Consider the following 15,660-nt stretch of genomic DNA (forward strand, 5'->3'; position numbering starts at 1 on the left):
GTCTCTTCCTAACTGCACTATAAGCTAATGCCCACCGCCCCCCTTTCTACCGCAGCAGGGCTCCTTAGCCTCTCGGCTGGTAGCTTAGTCCCCGTTGTTCCTTACAGCACCTGGCACAGAGGAGCCCTACTAACATTTGTCTTAGCAAGACACAGGGGCTTGCTAATGGAGCCCCGAGTCTGGTGCTGGGCCCAGAGTACGTGTTCCATACACACCTAATGAACTTATCCATGCCAGATCAAATCTCAGAGTTCATCCTTTCATGAACCCCTGGCAAGAGCCTTGAGCTGGCCGGGCAAGAGGATGTCAACCCATAGAACAGAGGACAAGGAACCCGTCTCAGGACTGAGTGGCTGTCAGCTGTGTGAGGATAATAATAAGATAATAGTCCAATCCTCACAGCTGGAAACCAGGCCCATTCTCTCACTGCCCAACATCCCTCTCCCCCACTACCCAACGCATTACATTCTCTGCCCTGGCTCTTTCCAGAGTCCCACAAAAGCTTCTTATCCTTCCAGCAAGTCTGCCCTTCAACAACTATCCAACGGCACCAAGCTTGGGGACATAGTTGGGATGCGAGAAACAGCCACTTGAGTGGTTCGCTCTCCCCGAAGCAGCCTGGGCTCCTCCCAGCCATGAAGCAGAGGCCCGGGGATCAGGCACCACCGCCCCTAACACTGAGAAGCCCTCCACTGACCAAAGTTCTCTGCCCTTTGGCACCTTGGCCCCCTGGGGGATGCTGACCCCTTGAAGAATGGCTAATGTAGCTACTTCTAGTCAAAGCCAAACAGTTGGGAGGGGAATGAGGGGAAATCAAGGGAAGAATGAAACCAACTTACATGAGGAGTGGATGGAGGAAGGGGGCTTGCTTCCAGGAATGGGGACTGGTGATGAGTCCAGGGAAGCGTAGAGGCCAGCCTGGTGGAGGGGGCGCCGCGGGTGCTGCTCCTGCCCTCTCCATCGTCTTCCGGGACCCCACACAGCAACCTGCACACACAGAGCCCAGGCGCCCGCAGAGCTCTATCTACTGCCCCGATCTCGCAGCCGCCGAGCTAAATTCCACCAGCTCAGCTCTTTTGCAGAGAGGGGGTTGTTTTGCTTGTGCACCATTGTTTCCACAAGGGTGGTCATCTTGCCCACTCCCCCTCTTCTGGGGTCTTCTCCCACACAGCTGCTCTTTCTCTGTAGGGTTCTTTCCAGGCCCTGCCGTCTTGAGAAACTCTACAGTGACTCTGCTCTGAGAGTCACTGCCCTGACCCCATTTCACAGAAAGCAATCTGCAGCCCAAGCCTCAGTGGGCACGATGTGGGAGGGGAGCTCACCCCACTCACTGAAGCCATTTGGGTTCACATGGGGAGGCCATGCCATCCCCACACAGGACTGGGCTCAAACTGGCCCCGTGCTAAAGCTGCCCCTGGTACAGGCCGAGGCACCGAACGGTCAATCATAAAAGTGTTGACCTGGTTATCTTTCCTGTCCAGCCTCTTGCCATGGCCCTGCGAGTCTCCCCCCCACCCCGACAGTGGAGAACAGAATGTGCTTGGCTGCAGACCTGGTCGTCATAAATTGCTAATAACAGACTCTCAATCTCAAAAACAAAATAATAGAAGGCCTGGCCCTTTCTTTCTGCTCCTCTCATCCCCACCACTATTTCCTGCAAGGCCAAGAAGAGAAAGAAATGCCTCCTTTGGCCGCAGTCAGGAGAGAAAGCTACTCCTCAGAGGCTCACTTCTCCCCATCAGCCTCGTCCTTCACGGGCACAAAAGCTGGGCACCAAGGAGCCTGAACAGGGTATGTCTTTGTTTTCCAAGGTTCCTGCCTGTCTCTAATCTCGATTTATCCTGAGATTTATTGAGCACCTGCTATGTGCCAAGCTCTGTGCACCTGCCTGTGAAGGTGCCCTGAGCCACATTCATAGGTGAGAGGGCCGCTGGGGAGCGGCAGGGAGGCCAGGCCTGTGTGTTCAGTGGCTGGGGCCACCCTCTGTGCTCACCCCAGGGAGGGCGATCAATAGCAGGGCTGACCTAAAGCTGACCCTCTGTCTGTGTCGTTTCGCCCCCCAACCCCACCCCCCCGCCCCCATCACCTGCCCTCTGTGAGGGGGATGGGGAGAGCAGAATAGAAGTGAGGCCAGAGCCAGGAGCAGCCATCTTTGAAAAGAACAATAGTAAAAGGCAAATCCGCCTGGGGATAGATTATAAAATTGTGTTCAGTGTATTCGTTATATGCAAATTATATGTAAACATGTACATGGCCCTTGGAAAAATCCAAGTGTCACTGCTGCTCGTTCTGCCTCTCTCTTACTCAGGTAGTTTCCAGGGCTACCTAGGAAGCTATCTGACCACCTGGCCAGGAGACCCCAGAGTACTGTCCCAGCCCCATCTTACTGCATCAGCTTCTCTCCCTGACCTCACCTCACCCCGAAGCCACTGGAGAAACGTGAGTACAGAGGAGGAAGAGAAAATGGGGTCATGCCCATGCTGGGCACAGCCAAGGTAGCAAATGAGGGAGGAGAGGAGGATGGTGGCCTCGCCAAGGCAAACACCCTTCCAGATCTGGACCCAGGATGGGCTCCCTGCGACTGTCAGGAGACCCAACGGACTCCAGGCATTCCTCGATGCCCCTAGCCCGTCCCATCACCAGTTCCTCAAAGCCAATGGCAGCATGCCAGGGCAGGAGACCAGGGGACCCTGCAGCAGGATCCTGGAGTGGGTTCCCACTTGTGCTGCTGCGTGGTCAGACGTGTCACGCAGATCAGCCTCATCCCTTCAGACCCACAGTCAGTGTGGAACTACGAGGCCCCACCACCTTGTCTCTAAATCTCAATTTCCTCATCCACAAAATGAGGGGCTAGATACTCTCTGCCCTTCCTAACTGACAAGGTTCATGAGGCACCCCTGAGATGAGCTGCGTGGAGGGAAGCACACCATGGAGGGCACCACCAGGTACGCACGAGGGAGTGTGACTAAGTGTCCGACTCCACATCTGGATTTTGAAACTGCAACAAAAATTACTAGGGTAGCTGTCATCGTCCCCATCTGACTCTATTGCCACAGCAACACAGCATTCTCGTTTTATCCCAGGAGGGGTCCAAATGGTCCTCCCCAAGTTGCAGATGGGAAAAGCAAGGTTCTAAGAGGTGAAGTGACAGGCCTGAGGACACACAGTCTAGACCAGGGCCTTGGTCTCCTCTGGTGCCCACTGGCCTCTACCGCCCATCGGTCCCTCAAACACCAGCACAGCAATTGTTGGAGGAACGCTGGAGGGCTTCACCCCTGTGGGAAAGGCAGGATGTGGAGCCTCACTGCCTGCTGCACAGGGAGCAGCACCTGGGCTGGACCACGGAGGTCAGCTCCCTCCACTCAGTCCAGCAGGACCAGCTGGTGCCCTGGGAAGGCTGCCAGCTGGTCCTTCTGGTCCTGGGTCTTGGGCCTGACTGATCTACCCAGGCAATGGGCAGCCTGGCCCATTACCAGTTTGAAAATCATGGAAGGAAGTAGACAGACCACTGTTTCCCCCTTACAGATAGAGACCAAGGCCCAGAAAGGTTTATGGCATCGGCAAGACCACACAGAGAGTAACCCTAACAGCTCCCATTTACTGGGCAACTGCTATATATCTAGAAACTTTCCTCCAATCCCCACAATAACTCTGCCAGAGGGGAGAAGCCGTGACCCCAATTTACGCAGCTCAAAGAAATTAGGTAAATGGCCCAATATCAAGATTCAAAATCCAAAAGCTTCGAATCCAGAAATTTCTGACTCTAAGACTCCATGGTGTTTTCACCAAACCATCCTGCTTCTCTATAAGTTGAAGAATATTCCAGCGTTAGACTGAGTGATTCATAATGTATTGGTGTGGGGAAGAGGAAGAAAGATACTGAGTGACGACCACAGTTGGCACCTGACCCTGGAACAGACTAGGGATGAGCCCAAACCCCCTGCCGCTCAGGCCCTTTGCAGCCCAGCCCAGTCACCCTCCAGCTGTCGGGCTCACAGACCCTAATGCAGGTGCAAACAGGCGCCTTCACACCTCAGGGCTGCGGCTCACATGGTGCCCCTGCCTGGAAAGCCCTTCCTACATTCCTGACCAGAAAACTCCTATACCTCACTCAAAGCCCAGTTCAAATGTTGCCCCTCCTTTATGAATCACTCCCTAATAATCCTAGAAGAGTTGATTGTTCCTCCAGGGCATTCCAGAGCCCTTGGACATCCCTAGTCTCTAGTACTTGACTGGACTGCAATTATTTGTTTACCTGTCTGCTTCCTGCACTCTGACGAGATTTGAGCCCCTGATACTCTCTCAGGGACAAGGACAATAACGGAACAATAACGGCCTTCTCTTATGTATCCCTTACTATACAATAGGCATCTCTTCACACATTCAACCAACATAACAGTCCCATGAGGCAGCGGCTATTATCACCCCTATGTTACAGATGAGGAAACTAAGACACCGAGAGGTTAAGTTACTTGCCCAAGACCACACAGGCAGTCTGGCTCCAGTCCGTCTGTCTGTGCGGGTACTATGCTATTCTTCCTTGCCTCTCCATCCCTAGTACAGTGCCTGGCACATGGCAGGTGTTCCGTAAAAGTCTGTTTCGTTAAAGGGCTATGGAGGGAGGACGGTGTTGCTGCACCCCAGCCAACTCCACCCCAAATCCCACCTGGAATCCCTTGGCCCAGGTCTCCCTACTTCTTGCCCCACCTTCCATCACTCCTGACATTTGCTGCTTCTTTCTGCTAAAAACCTCCAGGTCCTTTTCCTGTCTCCCATCCATTTCTTCCTTGGATGCCCCAGCAGCGGTGCGGGTCTTTCTGTCTTTCCGGTGGGAAACTGAGACCCCCAGAGGTCTCAAAGCCAGCGGATCTGTTCAGAGGCAGGTATCCTGCCTCCAGGGCTAGTGCCTCGTAAGGACTGGTTTTACCTCTGCCTCAAGCAAGAAAAAACAAGCACCAAGATGCAGGGGAGTCTGGAGGTCAGCACCTGCCCTTCCCTCATTCCCAGCACCCCCTGGCTGACCTGGCCACAGGTCTTGAGGCTGGGCCTGAGAGAGGGGGGAGGGGGCTGCTCCCTGGGGCCGGGGAGGAGGAGACAAGAGGCCCTTTGTTTCTGCAATGCTCCTGAGACACCTGTTCTCCCTCCTGCCTGCCTGCGGCCTCCCTCCCTCCCAGCCAGCCTGTGTGAGGCCTTGTTTATCCTGCAGCCCTGGCAGCCAGACCCAGCCTGCTCCCAGCGTGGGGCTCGGCAGCCCCTGCCAGCACCTGCCTGGTCCTGGAAGCCCCAGAGGCTGCCGGCCAAGCACAATTACCCTGCTGTTGACACAGTTGTTGATTTTCGGGAGGGCAGGGAGGGACAGGAGGGGAGGAGAGAAGCAGCAAAGGCATTTAACAGCCAGCCTGGCTAATTTGCAGTTGGCCCTAGCAATCCTGCACCCCATCCCCGCCCCCCACCTCCACCGCAGCTGCCTGGGAGAGGTTTGGGCTTCCAATCCCTGGGTCACTTGGGCCACATACCACAGGCAGCCCCCGCACACCCCATGTTTATTAGTGCACCCCAAAACCCATGCTCCCCCATGCTGCCATATACAATTCATAGTCGAACAAGGCTGTCAGGAGCCCCTAGCCACCCTGCCTTTGAGGACCCACCAATCACCCTCCCCCGCAGAGTCATGATGCCCCAGGGTCCTTGGTGAGGGACAGGACCATCGGATATGCCCTTGGAGACCCAGGTGGGGGCCCTGGAAAACATGGCGGGTATCTGTCCTTACAACCTTCTCTCCTCTCTGACGAGCTCTTGACAAGCGATCTCCTCCTCACCCTCCAGGTCATTATGTTTCCTCTTACAGGGAGCCTTTCCTGATGGCCCAAATCCGGTTGTGGTGCCCCTCCCTGATGCTTTGATGCTCTGCGGCCCTGCCCCTGCACCTCCCCTACCTTCACTCTTGTCAGTGGATGTCTAATCTTTATCTTCCTCAAAACTGTGTAAGGGCTGCACTGGTCTCTCAGCCCCAGCGTATGGGGCACAGCTTTGAGGCAGGCGCCCCCCTCCTACCTGCTGAGTGGATGGGCAATGGAACAGCCCTCTCAGGCCCAAACACCTACCCCACCTCCACCCCAGGTTCCCACTTTGACAGTCTCCCCTTGGATTGACAAGGCCTGGTGGCCAGTTAAAAGAGCTTCAAGAATTACCTGTTAACTTGCCACCAGCACATGAATTTAGATTGGTAAATCCGATTAGCCAGTCATCTCTTCAGAGATCAAACAGCAGGATCTTGAAGGACAAGGGATGAGTGAGTTTGATGATGGGAGGGGGAGAGAGGAAGGCAGGAACATAAAGAAGACCCAGTGGGTCGCAGGCCAGCAAAGGCGCCTGGGGGAGGGGTTACTGTCGGGGGAGGCAGGACCCTGCCCTCCTCCCCACCTGCCTGCCCCATCTGAGAACTCCTAAACCCAGCCAGCCTTCACTCAGGAGTCAGGAGGTTCGCTGCGCCTGTGGCCAGTTATCCGAACAGGACTCTGACTCCACAAGGAGGGTGGAGGCAGTCAAACTCTCCAGACCCTCTCTAAACTGCCCAACACACCCATACCCTCGCTCACACACAAGCCCTCTCCTCAATTCTGGTTCCCCAAACTCCAGGTCAATCAACACCTAGAAAGGGGTAACAAATAGCCAAAAATCACCTCCAAATTGGGGGTCTCAGGCTGAGGGGTATGGACCTAAGGCCAGGCAGAGCTGGTAGAAGAGAAAGGAACTTACTTTGTGAAAACCATAGGGACCTGATGCTCTGAACCAGTTCCAAAAGGGCCAGCATGTATAGCTGTGCAGACTGTGCACCGCACAACTCCAAGAATGCCATTCACCCAGACTTGTATACTTATTCCAACTTGACAGTCATGTTCACCCCTTGACTTCCTCAAATACCAAAGAGAAAGCTCTTCTGCTACCTACCTCTACCCCAGGCAAGATGTGACAGATCCCCTTTCTCTGTTCTCTGCCCTGTTTCCTGGCTCCGGTACCGGTGACAGCTGAGCCCTTCACCCCGACTAAGAGGAGAGGCCTCCCTCTCCCTGCCCCACCAGCCCCAGCTACAGGACCCCACTGAGTCTCCAGAGCTCTTCCCCTGCCCACTCCACCCTCACCCCGGCTTGCTGGGGGGCGGGGTGACTGCAGTCCCATGCTCACAATGACACAGTGGGAGGAGACTGCATCTCTGTAGAGAGGGAAAGGAGGGTGGAGGGTGATCACCCACTGCCCCGCCCTCACCAGGTGGACTGCAATTGAACCCCCAATCTGTATGAGGCACCAGAGGCTCTGGAGAACTGAAGCTCAGGGAGGAGGGATGAAAGGAGGCCTTGCGGGTCTCCTCAGCACCGCCCTGGCCAGGCTCTCTTTCTGCCTCCCAGTCCGCTCTCCCCTTGCCTTCCTGACATTGGTCTAATGTCCCCACTGTCCCCTGGGGGCTCTTAGAGGCACAGCCTTGTCCCCGGGGGTCCAGCAGGGGCTGACCAAGGTCTTCAGGGTATAGGCCCCGCCTGGCCACTTACACACACTTACACACACATACCCTCCCTCTCCACCGGCCACGGAGAGGGGAGCCAGGCAGCCAGAGAAATGTCAGGGGTTGGAGGGGCCCCTCCCTTCTGCTTTCAACAGCTCCCTGTTCACTCCCCACTCTCCTCTCCCCACTGGCCTCAGACAGCCTGGTTGTACCCGCACACAGGCTTCCTTCCAGCCCTCCCCAATAACCTTTTATTCGTCCTTCCCTCCTCACCCCCCCACCCCACCCTTCGAGGGACAAGCCAGGAACCAAAGCCTCACAGGAATGGGTGAATGACTTTAGGCTCCTTCAGTAGGGCTGTGTTTCAGTAGGAGCAAGGTTTCCAGAGGTTCACACCTCACACTGAGACAGAAAACTCCTCACCCTCCCCTCGGGGCTGCACAGGACCTGTCTTGTGTGGCCAGGCAGGAGTTAATTGTTTTGAGTCAGTGTGAGGGCAGCTTAAGCCAAAGCTCACTCCCTTTCCTGCCTCCCCCCAGGTGCCAGAGCCAATGTAGGAGGTCTCTGGGCCCAGTCCCTGGACAGCCCACCCCAGCCCAGAGCCCCCCTCCCAGAGCCCACCGGGGGGATCCATAGGCCTACTCAATGGTCATCCTGAAAGGGTATCAGTCCAGTGTTACAGGCCTTCTTATCATATTCCAACTACTGCCCCTCCTGCCAGGGACCCCTCTTTCTGCAGAATATTGTACTGTTTGGTCAAGCCTTGACTCCCAGTCTTCCAGAGAAGAAACACTGACTACTTTGTCTGTTTCCCCGTCTGGCAATTCGACATATATTTTAAATCCTTTCCATCCTGATTACAAAAGTAATACACATTGCTGTACTACTTTTGGAAAGTACAGAAATATAGGAATTAGAAAATATAAGCCGCAATTAAAACAAAACAGAAGTCAACAAAGGGTGGAGGTCTGGGGTAGGCCACCCCCAGCTACTAGAGCTGGGGATGGCTCTGCTTGGCTTGCTATACCCCTGGAGTCTAACTGGCCACCCACCAACGTCTTGGACTTAGAAAGAAATCCCCCCACCCTGGCTGCTCCTTCAAACGGCTGGAGCTGGGTCCCCGTGGTACCCGCCTCTGCCCTCACTCAGCACAGGGCCTGGGATTGGAGCGGGGCACCTCCAGCCCTGCCAAGGAGCAGGACCCAGCCCTGAGGTTCCTACCCGCTTTGTGGGGGGAGGGGAGGGGAGGGGACGGGGACCAAGGCCCTCTGGGAACTAGTTCCCACCCCATCCTGTTCCACAGGCTGCACATTCCATTCTGAGTCAAGCAGGGGGTGGGGACTGGGGGCGGTAAGGCTGAGGGGAGGAGAACAGTCTGGCCTCCTCTGGGGCGAATCCCCCAGGGAGCTCCAGGCCTGGCAGGGATTACAGACGCAAACCACCAGGGGAGAAGGGAGCCTGAGTGTTTCTGCCCCATCTGTGGCCCCTTCCCGTTCCCCTCTCTTCAAGCCAAAACACTGACACTCTACCTCAGACATGTCCCCAGAAGACACAGAGAGACAAGATGGGGAGTAACACTAAACCCTCCCCCCACAACCTGGCCACAATCCCTAGGGCTGCTTATGGGGCTTCATGCCAAGGCCATTTAAATGCTAAGACCACTGATGAGGGGAGGGGAGTTTGTTGTGTGTATCAAGAGAACTGAATTCAGATTTGATGGCATGTGTCAGGCTTCCCTGAGTGACCAAATGAGCCTGGGTAATGATGCTATTTAAGAAAAAAGGTGGCAGCTAGAGATACTGTCCCCACTTCTTCCTTTCTCTCCTCTACCCCCCAACACACCCCTCCCCAATAAAAACACTCCTGGCTGGGATCTTCAACCTTTGGGTACAAATCTCAGTCCCTGCTGCTCTCCTATCTTGCCCTCATGTGCACACTCTGAGATGCTGGGCCACATATAGCACATGCTGGGCCACATATAGCACATCCTGGGCCATGCCCAGGCCTTGTATTCACCCACTGATGACCTTGGGAGCAGGCAGGGGAAACCCCAGCCACTTCCTCCTCACCTCACAGCCTCTCAGAGTTCTGACCACCGTCACTCTGGACAGAAACCTGCTCCTAGGAGAGCCACAAGGGCCTTCACCATCATAAGGCTTGAGCAGGGCCGGTCTCAGGGGTCTCTGGCTAGGCCCATGGATGTAACAGGCACTCAGCTGAAGTGAATGCCCCATCCACCCTACTCCACCCCTCTCTTAGGAGAGAATTACCATATCACTGCTTCTTAGAGAAAGTATTTGAATTTTTAAAAGGAACAGAGTCACTCCTGATCAGAGAAGCTGGCAGAAGCTGAAGGTGGCCCTGCTGAGCTGGCCTGTAACAAATCTCCTAATTGAGTCTTCCCAAGGAGCTGGAAGGAGGACTAAGGAAGGGGCAGTCACCCAAAGAAGGGGTTCTTTGTCACCCAGCCAAAGAATCCCATCCAGGGCATGCCTTCTTGCTTGGGAGTAGGGAGATAGGGAGATGACAGGAGATATGAAAGCAAGCCTCCATGGGTCCTGGTCCCCCACGTGGTGACAGGCACTGTTACAGCCTTCCTGGCTAACATATCCAGGTTCCAGGAAGAGGACTAGCAAAGGGTGAGGACTGCAGCGAGTTCAGGCAGGAGTGAGCCCTCTTAAGCAAACACAGAGCACAAAAATAATTCCCATTCAAAGCACGATTTACTGTGGGCCTGGCCAGGCCTTTCCAGCACAGAGCCCTTTTCAAACACTCAGCTTCACCCCTGAATAAGGCTGGGGAAGGGGGCGTGCGGGCACAGCTGCATTTGAATTCCACTTTTTCCAGTGGCATCAGCTTCCTGGTGACCTACTCAGGGAGCTGCCCAACAAGGGCCAATCTCAAAGACCCCCAGAGAAGAGAAAACCTGTGTAGAATCAGGTGTCAGCCCCTCAAGGATAGGAACACCTAGATCCTCTGGAGGAGCAGGCCTCGCTCAAGCAAACACTTGTCTGGCAACAGCAAACCCAGACCCTTACCATTCATGGAGCACTGCTGCAGACTTAATCAGACGTGAGCCTCCCAAATTCTAAGAGATAAGTATTGCTGTTGCCCCATTTCATAGATGGGGAAATGGAGGCTCAGAGATGTTATGTGATGAACATCTCTCCTGGCTCTAAATCCTTCTTATTGTATATATCATGTTGCCCTGAATCTGCTAATTATCATAGTAGCAAAATGTTCAGGATGGGGCTCTCCCTATTAGGAGGAAAGATGGAAATAAGGATGTGGATAAAACTCAAGACATTTCCAAAGCCAAGGAAGGCAGCACTGGAAATTGTCTGTCACCATTACTGATCCCAGCATTGCTGACTACAAAATCTGAGCTGGGGGTGGAATGCCCTCTCTAGGCAAGAGCAGTGCGTCGTGTTAGGCAACGGTGTGCTAGTGAGACCTGTTGGCTCTACCTCCAGAATGATCTCCCATCGGCCTGCCTTATCCAAGTCATCATCTCAGCTCAGAATCAGCCTCCTAGCCAGCCTCTCTTCTTCCATTCCTGCTCCCCTTCAAACTATTCTTTATGTAGTAGCTGAAGCAATGTCTCTTTTTCACATTTTTCCCCACTTATAAAAGTAATTCATGACCATTGTAGAAGATTGGAAAAATCAACAGAAGATAAAGGAGAAAATAACCATCACCCATACATCCAGTGTCCAGAATTAACTTCTGTAAACACTGAGGCAGCCATCTAGTCTTCCATCTATGTAGGTGCGTGATGGACGTGCATGTACAATCATTGTCTTTCCAAAATTGGTACTATAATAACAGTTTTAGATTTTTTAAAAAACTTTTTATTACATACATTTTCCAGGCTTAAGCTATTCTTTTTTAACTATGCTTTCTGGTTTGGGGGTTTTTTTTGGCATAGTTGATACATGCACATGGTACTACATTTGGAAAGGACAAAAGAATCTACATTGAAAACACCATCTTTCCTTCATCCCATCCCTCAGCCACCATTTCCCTCCCCTGGGGCAACTCTGATTACCAAATAAGCTGGTTTTTGTCTTGTGTACCAAATAATCTTTTAAAATCATAAAGCAGATCATGTCACTCCCCTCCTTAAAACTCTCCAATGGCTTCCCATGGCCCTGGCTGTAAAATCCAGGCTCCTAACCAGGTCCCGTGTGACCAGGCTCTGGCCCTCCTGGCTTCTCCAGTCTCCCTCTCCAGCCCCACTGTTACTGCCAACCCTGTTCTGGCTGCGGGGATTTTTCTTTTGCTGTTCCCTCTGCCTGGAATCCCCTTCCTTCAGGTCTTTGTGCAGTTGGCTCCTTCTCATCCTTCAGGCCTGGACTGAGCTAGTCTCTCCCCAGGGCAGGTTTCACTGGCCTCACCATCTAGGACCTCCCCTGCCTGTCCCCACACATACATTGTCTATCACATCACCGTGTCATATTTCTGAAAATCACATAGGATCTAATATTGTCTTGGTTACTTATTTCACGTTATTTATTGCCAGTCTCCTCCCTCTAGAAAGAAGGCTCTCTGAAGGCAGGCACACTACCTGTCTTGGTCACCCTTGAAGCCCTACTGCCTAGCACAGGGCCTGGCACATAATAGGAGCTCAACAAATTTCTGTTAAAGGGATGAATGAGGGTGACTGCAATGCTGGTTCTCATCACTGAGAGCCCACTTGCAGGATCTCCAAGCTCCAAGAACCAATCTCCTGGCCATCCTCTCCAATGACTGGGGATGGGGTTAGAGGGTCAGAGAAAAGAGAGAGAGGAGCCCACTGTCCAAGGCAGTGTGAGTGGGCAGCAGCTGCCTGCTCTTCCTCACTGTCACACAGCTTACCCCTTACTTGTGTTGTGCATTTGCAGGGTCCAGAATCAGACAAGGAGCTTATGACCAACCCAAATTCCTAGTAAACACTCCAATTGCAAGTGGAAAGTTGAAGGTGAAACTTTTGCCCCTTACCCCAAATCCCACATCCAGTCTGCCCAGGCAGCTGGGATATTCCAGGTTCCCAAGTGAGCCCCAGCAGCAGGCAACACAGATGCCACCTCGGGAGCAGAGCTCCCCCTGGAACAGCCTCAGCCCATCCCACCTGATTCTTCCCCAGGGCCGCAGACACTGGGGCTCCTCTCTCCATGAATTCACCCAGCCCCAGAGACACAAATGCGCATCCAATCCTGAGCCAGCAGCCCAGGTCAGGACACTCCTGGGGATATGCTTCCTTTCTGGGGCCTGATTTCCACTGAGAACACTACAGTTGGGCCAAGATTTATTTTTAAGAATGAGGAAAAGGAGGGAATAAAATGCCTTTCACAAAAGTTGTAAAGGGAGGGAGGGAGGGAAGAAGAGAGGAAGGAGAAAAAGAAAAAGAAAAAAGACTTCACAAGATGCAACTATGCAAGGAGTAGGGAGGTGCTAAAATCAGGAAAGGGTATGAAGAAGTGTGAGGTTTCTTCCTTCCCAGAAGTAGACAATTATTATAATTGATTAAATGAGCACAACCCCAAAATGCTCTTCTGGGGTCTGTACAAAGTCAGTTAAGTAATAATGGCAATAACAGGTCACATTTCTCCAGCACTTACTATATGCCAGGTACTGTCGTATGAGCTTCACTTTATTAAGAAAACCCCATGAAGTAGGTACTGTTCACATTAAACCCATTTCACAGATGAGCAAGCAGATACAGAGCAGTAAGATTAAACTTCTCAAGATCATGTCTCCAGTGGCAGTATCTGGGATCCAACTCCAGAGCCCTGTCTCTTAACCTCTAAGCTAGGCTTGTAGTGGTCCAACTACCATCCTGGCATTCATACCTTCAAACCAGTATCCCTTAACTGATCATTAGATGCCTGTTTCAAAGCTGTGTGCATAACTCTGACCATTTTGCATAGGGGAAAATCTAGAAAAGTTAAGGGACTCGCCCAAGCTCACACTGTCCATAGACGGGAAATTAGGACCAAAGTATGCTGAACCCCAGCATCTCGAGCGCCACTCCCTAAGGGCGCACAGTGGAAAGCAGGGTCTCTGGAAACTCCGCCCAGAGCAGCAGCATCTTCTCTGGCTGTCTTTCGCCAGACCCTTTCAAGCGCCAGCGCCAAGGCGCCCTGCCCGGAAATTCCCAGAGTCAAAGCAAACTTCCCAGGAAAACTCCTCGGCTTCCTCCTAGCCCTTGTCACGGAGGCGGCTGCCAAGAGCGCCGCTGGAGTCCTTGCAGCTGCCGTCGGCCCTCCAGGGCTGGAGGCCGCCGCTCGTGCGCTCGGGGTCCTCCCGGAAAGGTCCAGGGCTGAAGTTCAAAATTCACTTCCCGCCCAGGCCCAGCTCGCGGCTCCGCCCGGCACTCTCCGGCAACCCCCACGTCTCTTGCCCTCCCCAGCTCCAGTTAAGTAATGGAGCACCTCCAGACTGGAAGACCAGACGGGCAGATGGGAGAATCCCGCGGGCGATCCCTGCGCGTCTGGGGACTGAAAGCAGCCGGCGCGCACGTGTGTGTGTACATGTACGTGTGTATGTGTGTGTGTGTGTGTGTGTGTGTGTGCATGTACGTGTGTGTGTGTGTGTGTTTACGCACAGAACGCGCGGGGTGGGAAAACAATGGCGAGCCGCTGGGAACAGAGCGACTAGCCCCCTTTCCCACCTCCCTACCTCCCTACTCCCAGACACATTTGCTTTTGCAGAGAGACAGGGATGAAAAGATTCACCTCCGACATCCAAAGGCAGGAGGTGGAGGGGTGGTAAGAAGAAGGCTAGGGTGGGAGGAGAAAGGGGGGTGAAACTGGAGCAGCCAGAGCAGAAAACAAACAGGATGCAGCGCCCGGCTGGTCCGCTGGGAAACGAACCTGGAAGGGTGAGAGGGGCTGCGTGGCTGGTCCCCGGCACCCCACACAACCAGGGCAGGGGTAGATCCGCGCCTCGGTGCGGGCACCGGAGCCCCAAGCCGGACGCGCACTGGTCGCCTCGGCTTCCCGCTGGGAAATCCTTGAACTGGGCGCACAGACGGGCTGGTGAGAAAGACCTAGTGCCCCCGGCCGGTGGGCGAGAAGCGGCCGTGGGGGGGGGGGGGGCACCCCAAGCCCGGCTCGTGTGGTGCGCACACAGACACAGACACCCACGGCCTTACCAGGTTGCCACCCCTCTCCACAAGGACCCGGGTCTGCCCGCGAACAGACGCCACCGCCGGAGTAGTGAGGGGTAGGTGGGGGTCCGTTCCTTTTTGAAAAACTTTGCAAAGGATGGAAACTCGCAGAGAAGAGAGCCGGCGTGTGCCCAGAAACGCGAGGTCGCGAGTGTCAAAACTTCGGAGGGCTGGAGAGGGGGGCGCGGCGGCGCGCTCCGGGCACCGAGGGGGCGCACTTACTACTCAGCCGGGCGCTGGGCTCGCGGCTCGCGGCTCCGCGCTCCTGCTCCTCCTCCGTCCGGGTCCTCGCGCTGGCAGCCTGGGCTTCCCGCTCACATGCCCCGGCGACGCTACGAACAGGCGCGCGGGGCTGGGGCGGCTGGGCTGGGAGGAGGCACGCCCCCAGCCGTCGGCCGGGGAGTCGCTCGGGACTCGTGGCGACCCCGGGTTCGCACCCCACTACTGGCCGCCGTCCCGGGCGCAGAGCTCGGTTCCGGCCGGGCGGCGCCCTCCGCCGAGCCAGGTCGCTCTCTGCACTCTGCCCTCTGCCCTCAGCTCGCGGCCGTCTCCCTGCCTTCCGCGGTCCTGCTCCCTGACTCGCCGGTTGCTGCGCCGGCCCGCCCGGCTCTCCCGCTCCGCGCTCAGCGCCTCGGCTCGGTCCCAAATCAGGGCCTCGGAGGCTGACCGCTGCGCCCCAGGTTCAGACCCGGACTCGCGGCTCCGGGGCCGGGGTTCCAGGACCCGCACTCATACAGTTCAGTTCCAAGCCGGGACTGGGAGCAGGGCGCTCGTTGCTCGCTCCTGCGAGGCGACTCCACAGCCTCAGAGGAGAAAGAGGGAGGGAGACAGAGAGCGGGCAGGGGGAGGAGGAGGGAGGAGGAGGGAGGAAGGGTGGGGAGATGGAGAAGGAGGGAGGGGCAGAGAGTTCCCTCCTCCTCCCTGCAGCCAGGTCCCTCCAGGCATCAACAGCCGGAATCCTCTGTTGGAAAGGAAAGAGCTGAGGTTCCTGGGCGGCGGAGATGGGTGG

At 55.0% G+C, this 15,660-nt stretch overlaps 1 protein-coding gene across 3 annotated transcripts in view; it reads right to left on the minus strand.

The window, feature by feature from the left end:
- The window catches only part of SOX13 (SRY-box transcription factor 13), a 44,063-nt gene extending 28,620 nt beyond the window's left edge, over positions 1-15,443 (minus strand). For 2 of the 3 annotated variants that reach the window (XM_082396655.1, XM_082396654.1), the window contains exon 1: positions 840-1,640. In XM_082396655.1, coding sequence (XP_082252781.1) covers positions 840-961 — 122 coding nt within the window. In that variant the 5' untranslated portion in view covers positions 962-1,640. Of the gene's footprint in view, positions 1-839; positions 1,641-14,873 lie in introns of those variants that run through there. The other variant, XM_082396656.1, reaches the window with a different exon arrangement.
- Positions 15,444-15,660: the final 217 nt, after the last annotated feature.

The sequence above is a fragment of the Balaenoptera borealis genome (assembly GCF_965194805.1).
Source record: "Balaenoptera borealis genome assembly, chromosome: 1".
Classification (NCBI taxonomy): domain Eukaryota; kingdom Metazoa; phylum Chordata; class Mammalia; order Artiodactyla; family Balaenopteridae; genus Balaenoptera; species Balaenoptera borealis.